At 44.6% G+C, this 24,444-nt stretch overlaps 1 protein-coding gene and 1 pseudogene across 2 annotated transcripts; one reads left to right on the top strand and one right to left on the bottom strand.

Moving 5' to 3' along the window:
* Positions 1-3,216: 3,216 nt before the first annotated feature.
* On the bottom strand, positions 3,217-8,896 carry LOC102413447 (annotated as a pseudogene).
* Positions 8,883-14,011, top strand: LOC102398125 (BOLA class I histocompatibility antigen, alpha chain BL3-7). Of its 2 annotated transcripts, none has more exons than XM_044938334.2 (8): positions 8,883-9,035; positions 9,325-9,594; positions 9,789-10,064; positions 10,674-10,949; positions 11,059-11,163; positions 11,604-11,633; positions 11,772-11,835; positions 11,999-14,011. In XM_044938334.2, exons 1-7 carry the CDS (start codon positions 8,963-8,965, stop codon positions 11,777-11,779), a joined length of 1,038 nt encoding a protein of 345 aa, XP_044794269.2. In that variant the 5' UTR covers positions 8,883-8,962; the 3' UTR covers positions 11,780-11,835; positions 11,999-14,011. The 2 variants fall into 2 exon arrangements, with proteins under 2 accessions (XP_044794269.2, XP_025116427.3); XM_025260642.3 differs by having other exon boundaries at positions 11,724-11,835.
* The last annotated feature ends 10,433 nt before the right edge of the window (positions 14,012-24,444 follow it).

Genomic DNA, 24,444 nt, shown 5'->3' with positions numbered 1-24,444 from the left:
ATAAGTGGCACTGGGAAACCTGGACAGCTACATGTAAAAGAATGAAATTAGAACACTCCTCAACACCACACACAAAAATAAACTGAAAATGGATTAAAGACCTAAATGTTAAGGCCAGACACTATAAAACTCTTAGGGAAAACATAGGCAGAAAATCCTCTTTTTTTTCTTAATATATATATTTTCTTGAAATATAGTTGACTTACAGCAAGGGGCACAGCAAGATGATTCAGTTATATAAATACACATATATTATTTTTTAGACTATTTTTTATTATAGGTTATTACAAGATATTGACTATAGGACACTCTTTGACATAAATCTCAGCAAGGTCTTTTTGATCCACCTCCAGTAGTAATGAAAATAAAAACAAAGATAGATGAATGGGACCTAATGAAACTTAAAAGCTTTTGCCCAGCAAAGGAAACAAGATGAAAAGATAACCCTAAGAATGGGAGAAAATGTTTGCAAATGAAGCAACTGATTAAGGATTAATCTCCAAAATATACAAACAGCTCATGTACCTCAATATCAAAAAAACAAACAACCCAAACTTTTTGTTTAAAGTGGACAGAAGACCTAAATAGACATTTCTCCAAAGACAAACATGGCCAACAAACACATGAAAAGATGTTCAACATCACTAATTATTCAGTTCAGTTCAGTTGCTCAGTTGTGTCCGACTCTTTGCGACCCTATGAATTGCAGCACTCCAGGCCTCCCTGTCCATCACCAACTCCCGGAGTTCACCCAAACTCATGTGCATTGAGTCGGTGATGCCATCCAGCCATCTCATCCTCTGTCGTCCCCTTCTCCTGCCCTCAATCCCTCCCAGCATCAGGGTCTTTTCCAATGAGTCAACTCTTCCCATGAGGTGGCCAAAGTATTGGAGTTTCAGCCTCAGCATCAGTCCTTCCAATGAACACCCAGGACTAGTCTCCTTTAGGATGGACTGGTTGGATCTCCTTGCAGAAATGCAAATCAAAGCTCCAATGAAGTATCACCTCACAATGATCAAAATAGTCATCATCAAAAAGTTTATGAACAATAAATGCTGGAGAGGGTGTGGAGAAAGGAAACTCTCCTGCACTGTTGGTGGGGATGTAAATTGATACAGCCACAATGGAGAACAGTGTGGAGGTTCCTTAAAAAACTAAAAATAGAGTTTCCATGTGCGTACTAAGTTATTTCAGTTATGTCCGACTCTTTGCAACCCTATGGACTGTAGCCCACCAGGCTCCTCTTGTCCATGGCGATTCCCCAGGCAAGAATACTGGAGTGGGTTGCCATGCCCTCCTCCAGGGGGTCTTTCTGACCCAGGGATCGAACCTGTGTCTCTTAAACATCCTGCATTGGCAGGCGGGTTTTTTTTTTGTTTTTGTTTTTTTTTTTTAACCACTAGTACCACCTGGGAAGCCCAGGACATATATTAAGTTAACCTCAAAAATGCATTCCAATATACATCGGGTGCAGAAAATTACTGTTTGAATCCACTTATATGAGGTACCTCGAATAGTCAAATTCATAGAGTTAGAAAATACATTGGTAGATGCCAGGGGCTGGGGGGTGGAAAGGTGGAGAAGAGGAATTGGGGGTTACTATTTAATGGGGACAGAGCTTCAGTTTAGGAAGGTGAAAATTTCAGGAGATAGATAATGGTGAGAGTAGCACAACAATGTGACTGTACCTAATGTCCCTGAACTGTGCAGTTAAATATGGTTACAATGGTATGTTTTACATTATGTGACTTCCGCCATAATAAAAAAACACTTTAAAAAGTGGAGACTAGGATAGCAAACTAACATAGTAATTATTTTCACCACCACCTACATGCAGAAAAAAAAAAGCAGGTTTGCTTTAATAACTCCTGATTGACACATTACTAATTCTTATCTTTCTTTAATAAACCACAATGGTAAAAATATGAAAAATAATATATATATAAATGAATCACTTTGCTGTATAGCAGAAATAAACACAACATTGTAAATCAACTGTACTTCAGTAAAACAAAATTAAAATGTATAAAAATTCTTATCTTTCCTAAGTCATCATCTTAAATCCACATTGTGAATGTATCTTCTGTAGCCTCTGGGATGCAAGAGCTCCTGGAAGCCCCCTGTCCTGAGGAAAGGGAAGCTGGAGACTGAGTTGGTCCCCAGCTACCTGACAGTCCCAGCAGTGGAGCAGCACAAAGATGATGATGAAAGCATCGTTCTTTGAATAGGTTGATACAGAGCCTTTGTTTGAGTTTCCTGAGCCAAACAGAAAATTCCCATTGGCTATCTATTTTACATATGGTAATGTAAGTTTCTGTGTTACTCTTTCCATACATCTCACCCTCTTCTCCCTTCTCCCCACATTCATAAGTCTATTCTTTATGTCTGTTTCTCCATTGCTGCCCTGTAAATAAATTCTTCAGTACCATTTTTCTAGATTCCATATATATTCGTTAGGATATGATATTTATCTTTCTCTTTCTGACTTACTTCACTCTGTTAAATTCCCTTTTTAAACAGTGATCAGAATCATTTATCTAATGTAGGGGAAGGAACCCAGATATCTGGTACCCAAAACACAGGTGCAAAGATTTTCTTTTGTCTTAAAGTTTATTCCTCAACACTTCCTAGGGAACAAACACAGCAGCCACTGTTGAGACTTGCTCTTGACTTGATGCAGCATAAAAATGTCTCATTTTTTCAGAAACAAATATAGGAATGTCCTTTGCTGCAGTCAGACCATGTGTCTTCTGAGTTAGCAAGCAAATGCATTTAGAAGGTCTGAGGTGTGCAAGGCCCAAAACTGAAATCTGAGAGACACTGTTAGAACTTAAGCAAGGCAGGATTTTTAGAGACTACTCAAATGAAAACCTAAGTGAAGCATAAAAATTCAGTTCTTTCTATTATTTTCAACTGGTAATTGATGGCAACATTCCCTGGTAAGGATGGGTAAGTGGTATTATCTCCAGGTCCAAAATATCCCAGCTACTTAAAGTAGGGCCCTCAAAAGGAGAAAGACACACAGTTCTGTGATCTCTGGAATTCTTTTTTGCCTTTTTTTTAAAGAAATAGTAGTGTCAGTTGCACACCACTGGCTGAAGGGGTTTTCATCCAAATGAGAAACTCTACCCCTTATCTCTAGTGGGACAGGCACCAGATTCCCACAAGCGGCAACTCCCATGTCCTGCAACATGTGGTCTCTGACCCTGGTGTGAAGAATACGCTGGCACAGAGCCCTGACCACTGGCGTCCAGGCTAGATTACATTTCATGGTGTGCAATTGTGTGTCAAAGCTTTCAGGTTGGGGGCACTGGTCTGGTGACCACAGCTCCTGTGAGAAGTCACACCCACCTCAAAAACCTCATGAATAGCTTTTCGGAAACAATGGAAGTTATAGTCTATTAAACTTTTTCATTCAAAACTTTCTTCCCTATGGATGCAAACCAGTGCCAAAAATTTAGTCACCTCCTTTAAATACAGGACAGTTGTGTTATTTAGCTTGATGATGGCCTTGGACTCTTTGTGGTAAGCACTTCCACTTCTATTTTCCTTTAACCCAAACATACAACATACATCAATTACAATATCAATCATGTCACAGCAAAGTTCCTATGACAGCATATCTACAGGAGAACTATCTGTTGTAATGTAGATTTTGCTGACAACATCAAAGAGAAAAGCTTTTTCAATACCTGAATTTGATATAAAGGTATTTAATAGGTATTCCAAGGCCAGTAGCTGTGGGATAGTTTCTGCAGAACCTTACTAAAGGCTGCAAATATTGAATGGTCATAAATACTAGTAAAATAAAAGCTAAGATGGAGTTTTTCTAGCCCAGCATCTGCAAGGTCACCATTGGCCCTTTGATGAATGTCCCTCTGTGTTTATATTTTGTAATCATCAGACAGACCATCAACTTTGTGAATAAAAACCAAAGTTAACTAGGTTAACTTTGTAGGCTTTAGAAATGGTAAAGTTTTGTTAAAGCCTCCATGTAGTCATCCTGTGCATCAGTGACATGTATCAATGTTCCTGTCCCCCTGAAGATCATCTCAAAGCAAAAGCTGGGTCAAAAAAGTCCATTTGCCCAGGAAAACCCCATATTTGGAAATTCACAAAGAAGCTATTAGAAATGTCATCTTTGTAAGTCTTGACGGTCCTTTCCAAAAAGAGGGTCTCGTTGGGTGACGTTTTATGAAACACCATCTTCTGAATGCAGGACCTGCCCATTGCCCCGGAGGCTCATGGGCAGAATCCTTGACTTGGAGCTGTCAGCGCCCCACTCGGGCCGCAACCTCCGCCGGCCCCCGCCCCAACTCCACCGCCCGAGGCTGCCGCCTCCCCTTCCTCCTGCTTCACATCATAGTCAAGTCCTTTGGGAAGGAATCCGCCGGGAGGTACTTGCCCGCGAGGGGCGTCTCCTCCGCCCAGTACTGCAGGGACACCGGGCTGGAGCTGCAGCCGCCGGTGCCCTGACAGGCCAAGCCAGACCACTGCCTCCCCAGTCCGCCGCTGCCTGTAGGAAGATTGCTATCTGAGCCAATATAAATTTAGATGAAATCATACAGATATGTTGAGTGATAATTTTCTAAAATGTTTTATCATTAATATAAACAGAAAAGTGCCATAAATTGCTTTGCTTGGATAGACTAACTTCTCCCCAGCAGACCACAGAGCTGGGGTGTAGACAAGTGAACCCCGTGTGTTCCCACCCTCCCCCTGCAGTTCCCCTGAGGCAGCGACCTCCTCTCTAGTCTCCCCTCTAGGGCCTGACGCAGGGCCTGACTCAGGGGCTCAATCAACACTCCCTGAAACACTACACTTGGGAAGTGGCCTCTTGTGTGCTACTCAAACAGTGACTTCCTCTAGTAGGCACTGAACCTTAGAGAACTTTTGATTTGCTCTAAGAGCAGGACTGTGAAGGTGGCAAGTGGAAATGTTGGCTTCTTTGCTGACAAAACCATGGAGCCGGCAGCACTTGTGCTATTTCACAGAAGGCCACCAGAGGGCAGAGTGTGGCTGCTTATGACAAACTCTCAGCCCGGCCCCCCGCACCCCCACCCCCATTCAAAAGTCGTTTTTTCCCAAGTTAGCATTAATCGGAACATGTTTGAACTTAGAGGATTTCTTTAAGGTGCATTGATTTGCTTTTCTTCTTTCATCTCACTTGGAAGCTAATAAAAGTCCACTACAAGTAATAAGTATAAGTTGTCATAAGTTGTCCCTGACATAAGTTGTCCCTGTGACACATGGTTGGTAAAATTATGTGTTCAGTTCTCAATCTGTATCTAGCCTCTGTCCATCCTCTCTCTATCCATCCATAAACATCTATCTGTGCAACAGTCTATGTAATGTACTAGAGATGCTTTTCAATCATGGTACCACAGATTTGTGACATGAGTCTTTGTGTACTAAGTGTTCTGCTCAGAAGACAGTGGGAATGTCCCTGACGCCATGGGAAGGTGGGCAGTGTGTCTCAGTGGGAGCCGTCCAAAGTGGAAGATCCGCTCAGTGTAGTCAAGGTCAAGTCCATACTGTCTCCTGTCCCCAAAGCATTGAGTCTGCCTTCCTGGGGGAACTTTACTAAAATCCTTCATATTCTAAGAAACATCAGGGTGCAAATAATGAGGAATATTTATAATAACTGTGGGAGAGAGATAAAGTGATGGTTTTAATTACCTGCTACTATGTCAACAACAACCTTCACCGTATTCCATTACAACCGCTACTCAGTCATGTGGGAGCAGAGTCTATACCTTGGTTTCGAGTGTATTACAGACTCTCAGCCCAAAGCACGAGCCAAACTGGACAAAGCATGAGCCAATACTGCTGAATGAATACATTTGGGATCAGGACCTGACAGATTTGAGAATGTATTTGAAATTGGAACTTTTCTGGAGCCGTCTTGACAGGAAGTAATCATAAATTGGCTGCTACCTCGCCTGCCAGGCCCTGGACACTGACAGCCTTCCCATATCATCCCTCAGCCAGGACCCCCTGATCACAGGTATTCCCCACATGAAATCTCACCATCAGCTCTAACTTCTTGGGCTCACTTTGGCCTCCTTGATTGTCCTACTGTGTGTTCACCACTCTAGGGATCCAGGGACACCTCTGATTCCCTTGGGGAATTAATATCAGATCCTATGGTTCCAAATTGGAAAAAGAGTACGTCAAGGCTGTATATTGTCACCCTGCTTATTTAACTTATATGCAGAGTACATCATGAGAAATGCTGGGCTGGAAGAAGCACAACTTGGAATCAAGATTGCCAGGAGAAATATCAATAATCTCAGATATGCAGATGACACCATCCTTATGGCATAAAGTGAAGAGGAACTAAAAAGCCTCTTGATGAAAGTGAGCTGCTGCTAAGTCACTTCAGTCGTGTCTGACTCTGTGCGACCCCATAGACGGCAGCCCACCAGGCTCCGCTGTCCCTGGGATTCTCCAGGCAAGAACACTGGAGTGGGTTGCCATTTCCTTCTCCAATGCATGAAAGTGAAAAGGGAAAGTGAAGTCGCTCAGTCGTGTCCGACTCTTAGTGACCCCATGGACCGCAGCCTACCAGGCTCCTCTGTCCATGGGATTTTCCAGGCAAGAGTACTGGAATGGGTTGCCATTGCCTTCTCCAAGAGAGGAGAGTAAAAAAGTTGTCTTAAAGCTCAACATTCAGAAAACTAAGATCATGGCATCCGGTCCCATCACTTCATGGGAAATAGATGGGGAAACAGTGGAAACAGTGGCAGACTTTATTTTAGGGGCTTCCAAAATCACTGCAGATGTTGATTGCAGCCATGAAATTAAAGGACGCTTACTCCTTGGAAGGAAAGTTATGACCAACCTAGACAGCATATTAAAAAGGAGAGACATTACTTTGTCAACAAAGGTCTGTCTAGTCAAGGCTATGGTTTTTCCAGTAGTCATGTATGAATGTGAGAGTTGGACTATAAAGAAAGGTAAGCGCTGAAGAATTGATGCTTTTGAATCGTGTTGTTGGAGAAGACTCTTGAGATTCCCTTGGACTGCAAGGAGATCCAACCAGTCCATCCTAAAGGAGATCAGTCCTGGGTATTCATTGGAAGGACTGATGTTGAAGCTGAAACTCCAATACTTTGGCCACCTGATGTGAAGAGCTGACTCATTGGAAAAAACCCTGATGCTGGAAAAGATTGAGGGCAGGAGGACAAGGGGACGACAGAGGATGAGAGGGTTGGATGGCATCACCTACTCAATGGACATGAGTTTGGGTAAACTCCAGGAGTTGGTGATGGACAGGGAGGACTGGCGTGCTGCGGTTCATGGGGTCACAAAGAGTCAGACACGACTGAGTGACTGAAGTGAACTGAACTGATGGAGTAAAGTTTAAGGATGAGACTTAATTGACAAGGCAAGAATTACACGGACAAGTAAAGCTCTACATGACTTAACTTGATGGTGTTGTTTTCCTGGAGCAATGAATGGTGGCATAAAATAGATTATATTTTTTTCTTTAAAATGAGTGTGCTTGGTGAACATTAGCTTTACTCTGATGATGCTGTAAAAGATATGATACACTGCAAGAGGAACAGAAGTAAGTATATCATGTTATAATAGGGCATAGAATGGTATGTTAATTCTACAATCTGCTATTATCCACTTGTGTTAGAGTAACTTAAGAAAACCTGGTGTGAATATCAGCCTCTCAAAATTCTCATGCTTAGATGAAATTCAAAAGATGGGGTTCTAATCTTAACATAGGCCTTGCACAAATATTGCTATGTTGTACTTCTTATTGCAAAAATGAGCTGCTTTTTTTAGGAAAATCAAAAGGCTTATGGTCATATTTCAAAATGCAAATTATTTTTCTAAAAAAAAAATCTTCTAAGATGACATAGGAAGTACACATCAAGCACTTCTGCTACATTCCAAAGTATTATGTCCCTAGGAAAATTATTTGTGTGAGCTGAAAGCCTCTCTTTCATGGAATACAGTGTTTACTGCAAAAAATGAATGATGCTGGAAGATCTACAAAACTTAGTGAAGCATTGTATTAGTTTTAAAAAATCTTATATTAGTATAAAAGACAGTCAATGTGCAAAATAAGCTTATGGATTTTAGTGTAATAGAATAGGAAATATTCAATAATATCGTTTCAGGTCCACTTTGAAAATAGCCTTTGAGAAACTACCACTTTTGTAGTTTTAGTTTTGGATCAAGGATGAACTTAGATAATTATCTGAAAAGTTATTTAAAATACTATTATGTGTGTGTGTGCTTTTTATTTTCATAGATTTCAACCAAAATAATGGATTTAACATAGAAGCAAACATAAACATCCAGCGATCTTCTAATGAGAGTGACAAGAAGGGACTTGCAAAAATATAAAAATGTAAAAAGCTCCACTGTTCCCACTGTAGTGTTTATTTGGGGAAATAGTTATATTCCATGTTAACTGTGTGAGTTATTAACATTATTCTAAATAAATGAATAAGCAAATTCTAACTCTATTATTTCTACTATGCAAAATATCGATGGAAGTAACTATAAACAAAATTACCCTTGGGGTCCACACTAATCTGTTGGATTGTATAAATATTCTGACCAAAAATGTTTTGAAAATCGCTGCCAGAAGCCCTTGGGCCAGGACTCAGGGAGTGTGACAAAAAGCTCTCGGTGCAGGAGAGAAGGGATCAGGACAACGTCCCAGGTTCCCCGGAGGGCAAGGGTCTCAGGGTCTCAGATTCAAGGGCCGTGTCTGGCTGGGGCCGGGACGCTCCATCTAGGGGCTTCCCGTCTACACGTGTTTGACTTTCTCTCTCACAATCTGTGTCCGGCCCTCCTATCTGGACACTTGTGACGCGGGCCCAGGTCTCACTCCCATTGGGTGTCCAATTTCTAGCTGCAGTTCATTCATCTCCGCGGTACCAGGTTACAAAGTGTTCATCCACCCGCTGAACTCGCTTCTCCCCAGACCCGGGAGATGCGGGTCATGAGGCCGAGAACCCTACTCCTGCTGCTGCCGGGTGCGCTGGTCCTGACCGAGACCTGGGCGGGTGAGTGCGGGGTCGGGAGGGAACGGCCTCTGCGGGGAGGTGGGTGGGCAGGACCCCCAGGGAAAGAGCGAGCCAGCCGCCCTCGCCCTGACCTGCCCCCTCCCCCCGTCCCGTCCTGTCCCTCCCTTGCTTCCCTCCCCCTCTTCTTTGCCCCCCAAGTCCTGGTCCTTCTCCGACCGTTTCCGTCTCACGAGCCCCTCGCCCTTCCCTCCTCCCAGTTCCGTCACCTCAGGCCCGGGACCCGAACCACGAGGAGGTCGGGCCGGGTCTCACCCCTCCCCGCCCCCAGGCTCCCACTCCCTGCGATATTTCGTCACCGCCGTGTCCCGGCCCGGCCTCGGGGAGCCCCGCTTCATCGCCGTCGGCTACGTGGACGACACGGAGTTCGTGCGGTTCGACAGCAACGCCCCGGATCCGAGGATGGAGCCGCGGGCGCGGTGGGTGGAGCAGGAGGGGCCCGAGTATTGGGATCGGAACACGCGGAGAATCAAGGACTCCGCACTGACTTTCCGAGCGAACCTGAACAACCTGCGCGGCTACTACAACCAGAGCGAGGCCGGTGAGCTACGCGGGCCCGGGTCCAGGTCACGACCCCCATCCCCAGGAACCGGCGGCGTCGCCCCGAGTCTCCGTTTCCGAGGGTCACCCCAACACTGTGAGACCCGCCCCTCCCCCCGGGAGGAGCTCGCGGGAACTTGAACCGGTTTCATTTCAGTTTGGGTTTAATCCCTGCGGATGGTCGGGGCGGGTCAGAGTCTCACACCGTCCAGGAGATGTACGGCTGCGACGTGGGGTCGGACGGGGGTTTCCTCCGCGGGTATGATCAGTACGGCTACGATGGCAGAGATTACCTCGCCCTGAACGAGGACCTGCGCTCCTGGACCGCAGCGGAGACGGTGGCTCAGATCTCCAAACGCAAGTTTGAGCAGCGTGGTGCTGCGGAGCGGGTGAGGAACTACCTGAACCGCGAGTGCGTGGAGGGGCTCCGCAGACACCTGGAGAACGGGAATGACACGCTGCTGCGCGCAGGTACGAGGGGCGCGGGGCCTCCCTGATCTCCCCTCGGGCTGGAGCTGGCTTCCCATGAGGAGAGGAAAATGGGGTCCCTGTGGGAACAGCGCCCCAGGTTCTTGTCAGGAGAGGGAGGAATGCGCCCAGATTTCAATATTCTGTACAAGAAGGTGACTCGCCAGTAGCTTCATTTCTCTGAAGAACAATTAAGGAATCCAGTGCCTTTGGGGAAGAAGCAGGAAACCATCCCTGAAATCACTGGTCAGCGGGGCCCTTTCACCCTGCCCGCCATCTTGTGACCCATGACTTTCTCAAGGCCTGTTCTCAGACCTAGAGCATCATAAGAGGCCAGACTCCAGCTTTTCTGAGTCATTCAGTTTCCAACGAAGTCAGGACCACTGCTCTGTATTCTCCCCCTTAAGGTGGAGCATCCTACCGTGGCTCTCACCCTGACTCCAGAACTTTACAAGGACTAGGAGATTTTCCCAGACACCAGAGCCCAGGCTGGTGTTTGTGCTTTTTCTTTTCAAACTCATTCTCTCATCATTTCTCAGAATGGTCACGTGATGCTTCCTCCGTGGCCCATGGGAGTAACAAAGTGTGAATTTTCTGATTCTTCTTCCTCAGACCCTCCAAAGACACATGTGACCTGTCACCCCCTCTCTGGCCATGAGGTCACCCTGAGGTGCTGGGCCTTGGGCTTCTACCCTAAGGAGATCTCACTGACCTGGCAGCGTGCCGGGGAGGACCAGACCCAGGACATGGAGCTTGTGGAGACCAGGCCTTCAGGGGATGGAACCTTCCAGAAGTGGGCGGCCCTGGTGGTGCCTTCTGGAGAGGAGCAGAGATACACGTGCCGTGTGCAGCATGAGGGGCTTCAGGAGCCCCTCATCCTGAGATGGGGTAAGGATGGAGATGGGATGTAGCTTTTCTCAGATAAAGCAGGAGCCCTTCAGGACTCAAAGGTCAGGACTCAAGCCTGAGGTCAGGGCCTCTTTCTTTTCCTCCACAGAACCTCCTCAGACCTCCTTCCTCACCATGGGCATCATTGTTGGCCTGGTTCTCCTCGTGGTGGCTGTGGTGACTGGAGCTGTGATCTGGAGGAAGAACCGCTCAGGTAGGGAAGGGAGGGAGGGATCTGAGTTTTCTTGTCTCACTGAGGGGTTTCAAGTCCAGGTAGAAGTTTGGCTGCCTTGTTCCTGGGAAATACCATCCATACATATGGGCTTGCTGGTCTGGAGCTGATGCTAACATTGACCCTTTTGTAAAGTACATGTGAAAATGAAAGATAGATTTTTCACCTTCATAATTCCAGTTGGGACCTGTTTCTCAGCACCTGAAAGTCAGAGGGGAAGGTCCCCACTGAGTTCAGACCTCTAGAAGGGTTGGAGATGGTCCAGACCCCCCCACGTCTCCTTTCTTTATATTCCTGATTCTGTCCTGGATTTTTGGTTACAGTTCCAGAAAGTTCTCTGGGGTCCAAAAGTAGGGGGTTTCTCTAGGACATCATGATTCAGTCTTCTCCATGGATTCTCGCATGATGTTTTCTTCTTGCAGGTGAAAGACGGCACTACACTCAGGCTGAAAGTAAGTACAGAGGGGATGCGATTCCTGGGACCTTCTGAGGGTGCGGACAAGAGGTCATGGGGGCTCACCTCCTCAACGTTCCTTCTCTAGTTTCTTTCCTGTGGATTCTGACCACATCCTGGTCTTGTTCTCCCCCAGGCAGTTAACTTTCATCATACCAGAGCTCTGATGTGTGTGACCAGAGCTCTCATGGATCCTAGAGGTGAGACCCTGGAGGGTCTTGACTGGGAGAGGAGTTGGTGCAGGGGAGACACACTGGGTGGTGGGGGTCTTTGAGTGGAACATGTGAGCATGTGGGGGGCTGTGGAGAATGTCAGCCCTTATATGACTGATCTACACTGGTTCATGATTCTTTTCTTTCACAGTGTGAAACAGCTACCTTGTGGAGCCTGAGTGATGCAAGATTCCATATCCCACCCCTGCATTATGACTTGAAGAGCTGACTTCTCTTTCTGCAGAAGTCATCTGCATGTGTCTGTGCTGCTATTAGCATAATGTAAAGAAGTGGTGAGCCTGGCCCTCCTCTGTCCACCACGACCCCTCCGCACCCTGGACTGTTTTCTCTGATAGTCCTTCCTGATCCAACAGAGGCCGGGCTGGGCTGTCTCCATCTTTGTCTTAACTTCTTTTCCTTTTTCATATCTTATTGAAAATCAGGATCCAAACTACAGATTTCCCCGTAGGTCCTCATCAATCTTGTCCCGTAGTGTTTGTCTGAGTGGGTCTGTTTTGTAAAACTTTACAGATGTTTGTACAGTTTTAGTATGTCTAAGTGTCTTTGGTAATGTTAAATTAAATTTAGTAAAAGCAAAGAAATTGCTTTTCCTTTATGATCATTTTAGTCATCTTCATATATGCTTTATCCTTACTAATCAAGTCTTTTATTTCATTTTTCAGTTTTTTTCCATTTCCCTCAAAATATCAATGTTACTGGTTTCTAAGAACTCATTTATGACTAAGGATAGTAGCTATTTGTCATGAAGTGTAAATGAAATACCATGTTTTATTGCCACCTGGTAAGCCCTTAAAGCAGAGTCTAATTTGGGTTTATATTTGGTTAGAAAATAGGACTCATAAGTCAGCACTAATTGTTTTCTGAAAAGAAAAATATCCTGTGATGCAGTGTGAAGGAGGGTTGGTTGCCAAGAAGGGAAGAACAGTACTTGTGAGAAACACACAAGTGGCACTGATGTCAGTGTGAGTAGATGTAATGCTGTAGCTACCACAATACAACATTTGGCCTGAGGTCACAAAATAAAGATATAGGGAGGTGCTTGACATTGATTCTGCTTTCCAGGTGGCTCCGTGATAAACAATCCATTTGCCAATGCAGAAGACTTAGGAGATGCAGGTTTGATTCTTGGGCCGGGAAGATCCCCTGGAGAAGGGAATGGCAACCCACTCCAGTATTCTTGCCTAGAAAATTCCATGGACAGAGGAGCTTGGGGGTCTACAGTCCATGGGTCGCAAAGAGCTGGACGTGAATGAGTGACTGAGCACGTACACAGCACATTACACTGATCATTCATTCATACCGGCTGCATGCCAGATACATGACACAATGTTTTACATCTGGGAAACATCACTGAAGTTAAAGAGAAAAATTGCTGGCCTTATGGAGCATGTATTCAAGTGGTAGGAGACAGACTATGTCTTATCAGTAGGCTCAATAAGGAAAGTGTTCTGTTATGAAAGGATGGGAACAATAGAAAGATGCAGTGGGGAAGGTGATGCACAGTGTGAGTGTGAGGACAAGGAAGGTGGCTATTGTACTAGGGTGGTCACTGTGGGTCTCACTGGGAAAGTGGCCTTGGGGGAAAGATTTAAAGGACATGCTGAGTTACCCCCGATGACTGGAGGAGGTTCTTTCCAGGCAGGGGGAACCTCCAGGCAAATGCAATGGGCAGGAGGATGTCCGTGTGTTTCTGTTAAAGTGAGGAGGCCAGTATGGCTGGAGCAGATTAACTGAGATGAGGTCAGAGGTACAGCCAGAACTTGTAGGTCGGGAAGTGTTTTGACTTTTGCTCTGAGTGAGATGGGAATTATAAGATTGTTTTCAGCAGCAGAAGAATGTGGTACAACATTTATTTTTTGATATTTTAACTTTATTGGAGTATAGTTGACTTATAATGTTATAGAAGTTTTGGGTGTACAGCAAAGTGACTCAGTTATTCATATACATATACTCATTCTTTTTTAGATTCTTTTCTCATATAAGGTATCACAGAATATTGAGTAGGGTTTCCAGGGCTATACAGTAGGTCCTTGTTGGTTATCTGTCTTTTCTGTAGTAATGTATGTATGTTCATCCCAGGCTTCTGATTTAATCCTCCCCACAACATGTTCCCTTGGGAACCATAAATCTGTTTTTGCTGTTAGTCTGTGTCTGTTTTGTAAATAAGTTCAGTTGTATCTTTTAAAAAAACTAGATTCCACATATGAGTGATATTTCAGGTGGAATCATTGTCTTTCTCTGACTGACTGACTTCACTTAGTGTGATAATCTCTAGGTCTGTCCTTGTCACTGCAAATGACATTATCTATCCAAATAGGTCCAAGATGGCAGATGAGTCAACTTCTGCTAGACCCTGAGCCTCGATATGCACTCCACATCAACAAGCTAAATGACACGCCCACAGGTTCTATGAGGGTTTCAAGGCAGATCATTAAGGTCAAAAGTCTGACCACGGTCCAATTCCTTGAAATCCCACCATTTTCCCAAAATAGCTGGAATACTCCTCCCACTCATTAGCCTATGAAATCACCCAGTCTTATAAAAACTGACAACTCCATGGCCTCTTGCGACTCTCGCCTTCTGAGATGGCTTACACAATGTCTACAGAGTGTGTTTCTCTCTAAAAAATCCACTTTTTACCTACCACTTTGTCTCTCACTGAATTCATTCTGAGAAGAGACATCAAGAACCTGAGAATCAGTAAGTCCTGAGACCAGATGTGATGTCAGTTAAAAGGACATGGATTTGAGTCCCAATCTGAGTTGCCCAGTTTCACTTGGATTCTTTGTCCCACATCTTAGCTTCCGGATCTTCAGCTCAGACTCCCCAGGGCTCTGCCCTCCCCTTCATGTGATCATAGTGCAGGAAGGCCTGACCATCCAAGTGTCCACCAGCAAAAAAGCTGGCCTGCACAGATCCATCCTGGAACAGCACCGTGATATAACAAAGACTGTGGGATCCTGGGGAAGGAGGAACCACAGATGAAGCTGCTTTCTGGAGACAAGTGCACATCAGATGTTTCACAGACAAGTTCTGTGTCCTGACCTGCTCCAGGTGCTGAGGATGCAGAACATGCATGTGTACAAGGGACCAGAATGAGGATTTCCATACGGGAAAAATGGGAAAGAGAAGGAGGGAGAGGGGAATCGAGGAGTGGAGGGAGAGGGTGGAAATGAACACACATGTAGGACAAGTGCCAGGCCAGGGAGGCACCGGCTCCCTAAGGGTCCAGGCAGGTGGGCAAGGGGAGAGGCAGGAAGAGCAGGGTGAGGGGAGGTGGAGTCAGAGGGAGGAAAGGGCAGTGTCAGACCCAGGACCAGAGGGATCCCTGGTCAGAGGGGGGCCAGGTGAGATGGAGAGAGAGGGCTGCTGCCCCTGGTGTGGGCTCATCATGGACAAGGCGGGCTCCAGGGAGGGTGAGGCAGGAGGCAGAGGGGCCTGAGGGGCTGGGCTGTGGCCCCAAGAGAGATGAAGGTGGGCCAGTAACCTGGGGGAGGTGAAGGAGTTGGTCTGGGTGCAGAGTGCAAAGAGGCATGGTGAGGCCCTCTAGGGAAAGACCAGTTGACCAAGTGGCATAAAACAAAGATTTTGTTGAGGTAGTGAGAGCCCGCTGGTATCCAGGAACCAAAGAGAGGGTGATGAAAGCCAAGGAGGTGGGCAGTGGACCAAGGGCAGTATTCCCACTGTGGAGGAGGGGCAAGAGGCTGCAGAGGAGATAGTGGTGAGGGCCTGGGACTGGGGGACAGGGCATCTGTTAAACATCTGTTACCCAGGGTAACCCCTCCTTGGGTTAGGGTGAAGACAGGAGAAGAGAAGTGCCCTGGGTGAAGGAGGGTGAGAGTGAGGTGGTGATTTGGGAATCGCAAGAGTGGGCCTGTTACTAATTACTTGGTGAGGGCCCAAGGCACTCGGACAAGGGTGGGAGCAGGGCAAGGTGCTAATGGGGGGAGCTGGAGAGGGACCAGGGCAAGTGCAGTCCAGCACCTGTGGCCTGGAGAGTGGAGGAATCCAGAGGCTGAGGTTTAGGATGCAGGAGTGGGAGGGGCTGTGTTGGACGAGGGCCAAGAACAGGTGCCTGCATGGGGGCGGTGAAGGAGGAATGGGTGTCAAGGAATGGGTGTCAGGTCCTCCCCTAGGGGCTGGGCACTGTGCTCAGGGATCATTAGCAGGAAAGCTCCTCCTGGTGATGAAAATAGGGCAGTGAGGGTGGAGGGAAATGCCCCTGAGCAAAAGTCACCCCGGGGGTGGGGGTGGGGAAAGAAAGGCTAGTGAAAGCTGAGGGGAGGTAGGAGCCTTGCAGGTGACTGATTCTGGAAGGAGAAGACCCATGAGGGGAGGAGAGGGACCTGTGGTGGGAAAGGGGATACAAGGTTGACTGAAGGAACTAGAGATTACTCTAGGTATGTTAAATAGGAAGGGGTTTTACAAAGGCTGTTAGGAGCTTTTGAAATCTCTAGAAGGACTGAGGGAGCAGATTCCCAGCTAAGCCTGATGAAACTATAACCAGAACAATGTAGATACATTAGATGTTCCTTTGAAGCTTGTCTATAAATTTATCAGTAATTTGTCACCAAATTCTCCTTCAACAGTGTAATTTTCCTCTCCTTTCACATGCATGCTAATTAATCAGTTTCATCTTTTTCTTGGGCATAGCTTTCTGTAGCTAGTAAAAGAATTCTTTTTATTCCTGAGGTTTTGGCCCCAAACTCCTGTTTCAGTGTGGACCTGTTGACCCCTGTTTAAACATCTGAAAGTGACAAATTATTTCAGATTAGACATTTAAGTATATAAAACAATACTGCTTAACATCTGAAGGTGACAAGAGAACTCTGGAACTTTCTTGACCTAGGACAGAAAAGAAAGGACTGTTGGTTGCTAAGGACACTGTTTCCACTGCAGTTTTGACTGTCATTATGTGTAGTTTGAAGGATTGTGCTATGGAGAAAAATGCAGCTTTTCCTTGATATTACAGTGATCTAAACTAAAGCTGAGCGAGATTACACTCTATTAAGCAGTGGAACTAGATTAGAACCCAAGTTTTCTGGCTGTTTCTTCTCTGGTGTCTATTTTCACTCCATAACTTACCTACACTCAAAAAATGACCGACTCATTCGTGGCAAAAATCATTAGAAATCCTACACTAGAACAAAAACCCTTGCAGAAGTGGGACACCCCGTCACTACTGTAGCCTCAGTGCTGAAGGCAATCCCTGTCCCAGAGCAGGTGCTTAATAAATGTGCATAGATGAATGAATAGGTAAACGAATGAGTGGTGTGGCTGTTTACAAGTGGGAAAGCACAACTCCTGAAATGTTAAGGAACTCACTGAAAGCCAGTTATATTTAATAAATTACAAGACGTGTGTGAACATATGCTGTGCTCAGTGCCCAGCAAGTGCAAGACAAGGAGGGAGCTGGGGTGCGACCCTGTGCGATGCCAGCCCTCCTCCCCTTCGAGACCACAAAGGTGATGCATTTCTAGGAGAGGCTCCCCTCTCAGAGGACCACTACCGAGCCGCTGCCACTAGAGGGCGCATCGAGACATTTCATCAGGAAGATACAGGCCTCCCAGGAGCCTCTTTTTGTTCAGGCCTTTTGTTACCATTGCCAGTTTCATTGACGTTTTTTACCATCCTTGCATTCCTTCTCCCCCGGCCCCCCGCACCCCCTACCTCCGCCTCTCATTATCTCTTTTCCTATGCTGACTGTATTTTAAGTTAAATCTTCAATTTAACAATTTTAACCACATCGAAATTTCCCTTATGCCAGTTTTTATCATCCTGACATTTATGTATTTGACTTTACTAGTGAGTTCTACTTTTTAAATACTTGCAGGTCTGTGATCCAGTTTCCAACCCTGCATTGTACCTCAGTGCCATTCACAAATCGGGTATCAACTGCAGGCAGCTAAACACAAGCAGTGAATACTAATCAGAACAAGGAAGAATGGATCTGTTATGGTCTCAGAGTGAGAGAAAACACCTCTGCTCAAGCATGCATTCAAGCTCTCCTTGCTCGCTGCCCTTATGGTTACATGACTGATAGTAAATGTCACTGCTGAAGGCTTTATGACTTTTTTAAGGTTCCCAAAGAAGGTGTAACATTAAGAAATTTAACAACTTCTGCATCTACCTGATAGCAATGTCTACCAGCTCCCTCCATGCACCTTGAAGGCAGAAGCTCTTTATATGGCTCTCCACTGTGTCCTCGGAGCCACACAGAGTAACTGGCCTATGTGTCCTTAGTCAAGATCCGATGGATGGTTAAATGAATCACCACACACCATCTCTCTCATGGGTAGAGCATAGGCGCTGAAAAACTCTCCTGGGTGGAGAAAGTCATAGTTCCTTGAATCTGCCCTGATTCAGGGATGCTGCCTTGAAAACTCTTGGGGTGGGGTCCTGAACCAAAAATGGAGCAACTCTACTTGTGTCCAAGCTTCAGATTCTTTCGAGGGTGGAGCCTGAGATGCTACAACTATTTTACAAAGCAGAATGCACCTGTCAAGGTAAATAAATGCCCTCAATATAAAAACTGATGATACATTTCCTATTGTTCATTGCTCACATGGAGATGGGTTTATTTGTATCTGTGTGTCCCAGATTCATTTTCAGGCTGGGGTCTCCCCAAGAATGGGGACGGTGTCCAGTTTGTCTTGCTTGGCTCAGAACTCAAAACAGCTTAAACGCTAGGTCTGAGGACCTGTCACTGCAAGCCTAAAGAAGAAGAGGCTGAAGGAGAAAGGTTTACTGAGGAGGGTGCTGAAGTTCACTTGAGATTCAGCTCTAATGAGGAAAACAGTGAATGAAGACCCGAGTTTTACTCCGCTCTTTCCATCCCACTCTACCACTCCCAATTCATGTGTTGTTGTTTAGCCACTGAGTCATGTCCAACTGTTTGCGACCCCCTGGACTATCGTCCGCCAGGCTCCTCTCCTTTGTCCATGGAGTTTTCCCAGACAAGAATACTGGAGCAGGTTGCCATTTCCTTCTCCAGGAAATCTTCCTGACCTGGGGATGGAACCCAAGTCTCTTGCATCTCCTGTATTGGCAGGTGGATTCTTTGCCACTGAGCCACCATTTGGGGACAAATTTATTTAACTCCTCTGAGCCTCAGTCTTTGAATTTCAAAAAGGGGGATGCTTTTCCTACCTCACAGAGCCAATGTAAGGATAAAAAGAGACCAAGTGTGTGAAAGTGGCCCAGAGTGCCCATAGACGTGTCATAAGGCTCAGGTCAATTACCCTCTCTCCCTTGGGATTTCCTGGGTCTGCAGCAGCTGAGGGACCCACCCTAGGCTTTGGGCCCCATCCCCATACATACGTCTATTAAAGCACCTTACAAGGGAATTGTTGGTTTTCTTGTCCTCAAGGGCAAGAACTATGTCATTCACTTCTGTTAGTCTGACATCCTTGTTCTCAAAAGAATCTACTGGACACTCATTAAAGGAATTTTAATTTCTTTGTGTTTCCGAACAAGACCAAAACTGAATAAATAGCACCAAAATCAAGCATGTGTTCATTTGTTTATCCCAAAATATGTTTATTTCATCAACTCTAAAAAGACACTGAGTTTAAGATACACCATTACTCATGTCCCACTAAGAAAGGAAAAACGCTGCCAATTGAAGTAGGACATACCGCCAATGGTAAGACATGTCTCCTACTTCTTTATTTGTTTGCACCTTCTTTCCAGTGTTCTATTTTAATGTCAAACTGAAATTTCAATTTAAAATGATTTGTTTTATAATTTTGAGCACACACACAGATAATAACCCCCCCAAAATGTAGTAAAGAATTAATATGGGAAAGACAATTAGCTAAGTGTTTACTGAAGTTGTTCCACAAGTGGGGAGGAGGGTGGTATATAGATTTTGTATTTTTAGATTCAGGCATTTGTTTATAACATTGTTCATTGGAAAATTTGTGTTTGCTCAAGACAACCTTGATCTAATGATAATTTCATTTAATAGTTTTTAAAGGAAAACTGTTACCTTAATAGTTTGTTTAGAAGTAAAATAGGGTATTTTTTATTTCATCAAATTTTGGTGGAGATTTTTGGTACTTTTAGCTTCAGCACTTATGTGTGGTTACAATTTAAAATCTTCAAGCTTCTACTGTCTTCAATATCTTACTATTTGTTATAGGAACTTTCATTAATACTGCTGCTGCTGCTGCTAAGTCGCTTCAGTCGTGTCCGACTCTGTGCGACCCCACAGAGGGCAGCCCACCAGGCTCTCCCATCCATGGGATTCTCCAGGCAAGAACACTGGAGTGGGTTGCCATTTCCTTCTGTCATTAATACCAGACAAAGGCAAATACAGCAGTTAAAGGAAAGAGCTTGAATTGAAACATTTTTTTGAATTGAAACATTTAAGATGAGACTAACTACTCTTTTTTTTTTGGAACTGAGGTATAGTTGAGATACAATATTATATAAGTTTCAAGTGTACAACATAGTGATTCACAATTTTTAAAGGTTATATCCTGTTTAGAGTTATTATAACATATTGGCTGTATTCCCTGTGTTGTATAATATATCCTTGTTATTTTATTTAATACATGGTAGTTTGTACCTTTTAATCCCTTGCCCCTATCTTTCCTCCCCTCTCCCTTCTCCCTGCTGGTAACCACTGGTTTGTTCTCTATATCTGTGAGCCTGTTTTTGTTGTTGCCTGTTTTTGTTATAGTCACTAGTTTGTTTTATTTTTTAGATTACACATAAAAGTCATAGCATATGGTATTTGTCTTTGTATGACATTTCACTTCTTATATTGCAAGTCCATCCATATTGTTGGAAAAGGCAAAACTTTATTCTTTTTATGGTTGAGTAATATTCCACTGCATACGTATACCATATTTTCCTTATGCATACATCTGTTGATGGATACTTATGGTGATTCCATATCTTGGCTGTTGTAAATGGTGCTGCTATGGACATTGGGGTGCATATATTTTTTTGAATTAGTGTTTTTGATGGTTTTTTTTTTTTTCCATATATATACCCAGGAGTGGAATTGCTGGGTCATATGACAGTTCTATTTTCAGTTTTTTGAGAAACTTCCATACTGTTTTCCACAAGAGGCTGCACTAATATACATTCCTACCTACACTGTACAAGGGTTCTCTTTTCTTCACATCCTTGCCAACATTGGTTATTTGGTTCTTTTTGATGACAACCATTTAGATTATGTTTAAAACTCTAATGTAATGGGGGAGAATGAAGAAAATGATTATTGCCAACTCTTATTTCTTACATTGCTCTCAAGACCCCTATTCTCAAGGAACTAACATTCTAGTGGAAGGAGATATACAGTAAGCAATGGAAGGATATATACAGTGAATTAAAAGAGATTCAACTTGCGAACTTCTGTTGGGATGCTCCATAAAGGAAAAATGTATGGTGATGTATAGACTCTAGAGTTAGGGGTTTTAGATAAATCGCAGAAAAGGTCATGACTAGATTAGAAAAATAACTACGTGTTATTCAGGTATCAAACAACACCTTCTGTAGGGAGAATGTTGAATCACTACTGCTGGACAACTTCACCAAACATTCTCGTTTGTAAAGACAGGAGACTGGGCTGGAATGTGCACTCACAGACATTTCTGTGAGTGGTGACACACCCAAACGGGCATAAATCCTGTTCAGGCACAATTCTTTAAGGGGTGTGCTTGCTCGATCTCCCTAGTCTGGGCAGCAGAGTAACAGCATCTGGCAGTTGGGGTCACCTGGATTTTGTTCTTCTGCGTAACAATACCTAAAGAAAGACTTTCTTGAAATATTGGGCTTTATAAAGAAGAAAAGAGGATTAGCTGAGTGGGGCTGGACTCACACTGGATGAACTGTATACAGTCACTACAGAGATGACACGCATAGATGCATGTAATAAATTATAGTGTCACAACGAGTATGAGCGTAATATGACGTGGAAGCCACTACCAAGCCTTGTAGGCCAGGGTCCCAGGAGTGGTCAGGGAGGGATTTCCCTGACTCTTTGAGTCTTCCTATTTGTCCTTCGGGATGTTTCTGCAGCATCTTCACCTTGTCTTTTTCTACCTTCAGTACTATCCAGAGACCAGGTGGCCATGCATCTCTCTGTGGGCCCCCTTCCCAGCAGCACCTTGCAGAGGTGGTCACATTCTGGAGATGGAGACTAAATGGTAAGATGAGAGAGGTGGACTTGGAAAAGACCCTGTGCTTTTGGCAGAACTGCTGACCCAGAGGGACATGGGTATCTTGGGGGTAATTGATATGGGCCAGTTGACTCTAAGAGTTTCCTTTACCCTGCGTATCCTTATGCCATTATCCTATGTAGTGATACAACCCCAGGATCTGCGGAAGCAGCAAAAAGAACGAAAATTGAATTTCCCTCTAGTCCACCTGGTAGTCAGTACATACTTGATGAGTGACTAGTTGGCTTCATCCTGTAGACGACTCTACGTCCTTGAATGTGGTGCTCTTGAGAGAACAGAAAGCTGTATCCCTCACCTAGATGGACCGAGATGAACAGACAGAAAGGTATGGAGTGTTTGACCCATGCTGGGCCCTTAATAACTGTTTTGTTAAAATAACTGGATTTAGATACATGACCTAGACAGAAACAAGTATTTGCTTCATTTCTTTGATCAGACTTAATGAGTATCTCTTATATTTGAGTTACGTGTATCTTCCCCAAATAGTTTTCACATCCAAACCTGGTAGATAGGTAAAGGTAATTTTCCTGAAGACATAACCATGGCCAGAATTAGGTGATACTCAAAGTGGACAGGCATTCTTCTGAGTGTCCCTAAATGCTTATTCTCAGGGCTGGCCACCTTCTTCATCTGGTGGTTCCAGGGCTCTAGACTGGGAGGAGAGTGGAGGCCTAAGAACACATATTCACACTTCGTGGGGTCCTGTAGAGGCTGAGAGGAGTCTCATTTGCTGAAGAACCAAACGTAGGCGCTGCTGGGATTCTCCTTATGGTGTACTCCAATCCATGATGTGGGGATGATAAACAACTCAGGGGAGTGGATTTAACGGCTGCAGGAAATAATTTTTCTAGGGAGGAAGAAAGTGGTTTGTTTTTAGACTTTGTTCCTCTCTTAATCCTGGTGGTTGTGGTTTATAAAGACCTCCCCACTCATCTCTATGACTCCTTCCTATTTGTCACTTTCTTCGGATCCTGGGACTTACTGCAAAAGATGAAGTTTTCAAAAACACTGAAGTCATGTGGCCAAAATAAAACTATTTCGATCAGCGAATTTGGGGCAGGTATAGAAACACAGATGATTCTTGTTTTCTAAACTTTTGGGGTTAAATATTTAAAAGTTAAGAATTTAGTAAGTTTGGGAATACAAACTTTCCTTCTATTTCCTGTACCCTGGGTCTTTGGAATCGTCTCTTGTTTTTAGTCTCTACAAGAGGTTAAGAGGTGCCTTGCTAGTGGTGACTCAGTACCAGCACTCAGAGGCTGGTTTGGAGGGAGGAAAGGCTCCCCCAGCCTGGAGCGAGAGTATCTGACTTTTCATCGTGAACCACGTGATCAAAAGGCCACTTGTTTGTGATTCCAGTGAAGTCAAGAAGGGCCTCTATCTACTGATGAATACTGAACGTGACTCATGCATGCGTCAACTACATACGAAAGCTTTCATTCCTGTTTGCCTTTCATTGCTCAGCCATCTTTCAGAACGCTCTAGTTTCACAGTGTGCTTTTGGTAGACTTAAACATGGACACCTCAACTGAATAAAGCGTTACGTTTGGCTTAATCACACAAACAGATCCTCTGCTATGAGTTTGCCTCTTGAGGCAGAGGTCCAATGCACACTGGCATCAATGACAAACAGGAATGAATGAGGTTTTAATGACCTGCGTGAGCTGGCTTATCATGTAAGCCACCCCTGAGATTCCAATGTGCATTTCATCCCTCAGTCAGGATGGCCCCAAAGGGCTGGCCCTTCTATGTCCAGCAGAGGCCACAAGTTGAAGGCTTGGATTTTAGACCAAAGGTCAACAGGAAGTCTCAGGGCTGGCACAGAGTCCTTTTATCTCCTGTTTTAGAAACAAGGCCCCTCAGAGACAGAAAAACACCCAGAGCTCCCCTTGGAGCACTGACACCCATTGTCTCTCCAGGACAGAGTAACCCTGCTCATAAAAACCTACCCAATCTTGGTTTTTAAAAATCTGCAGAATTCCCCAGTGGGTAGCAGTTAATATAAAGTAACATAATTTCTGACATGAAGGATGTCTAAAATGCTTCCATTTTCTCCTCTTCTCTTATCCCTGCCCCACTTTCTCATCTTATAAAAATGTACAAATTTTTGCATCTGTACTTACTTAATAGTCCAAGCCTTACTCCAGCTCACATTATGTTTCAATATATTTGTACTCCAGTGGTCCTCTTGCTGTGCTCTTTTTCTCCCTCCACACTTTCTTCCCCTTCCCTCCACTCTCCTTTTCCCTGTCCCTCACACCTTTCTTTCTCTCTCCGTTCTGCCCTGTTTTTATGCTTCTTGCTCCTTTTTCTCTCCATCTCTGTGTCTCTCTCTATCTTTGTAAAGATACATCTCTTTGCTCTCTGTAGGTTTCCTCACCTC

The sequence above is a fragment of the Bubalus bubalis genome, chromosome 2 (genome assembly GCF_019923935.1).
Source record: "Bubalus bubalis isolate 160015118507 breed Murrah chromosome 2, NDDB_SH_1, whole genome shotgun sequence".
Lineage (NCBI taxonomy): Eukaryota > Metazoa > Chordata > Mammalia > Artiodactyla > Bovidae > Bubalus > Bubalus bubalis.
Note: the sequence above shows the minus strand (reverse complement) of the source record. Positions and strands in the feature narration are given on the sequence as shown.

Coding starts and splice junctions, on each gene's coding strand:
- LOC102398125 (XM_025260642.3), top strand. CDS start 8,963: ATGCGGGTCATGAGGCCGAGAACCCTACTCCTGCTGCTGCCGGGTGCG. Junction 9,036..9,324: donor CCTGACCGAGACCTGGGCGG/GTGAGTGCGGGG, acceptor CCCCGCCCCCAG/GCTCCCACTCCCTGCGATAT. Junction 10,950..11,058: donor GCCCCTCATCCTGAGATGGG/GTAAGGATGGAG, acceptor TTTCCTCCACAG/AACCTCCTCAGACCTCCTTC.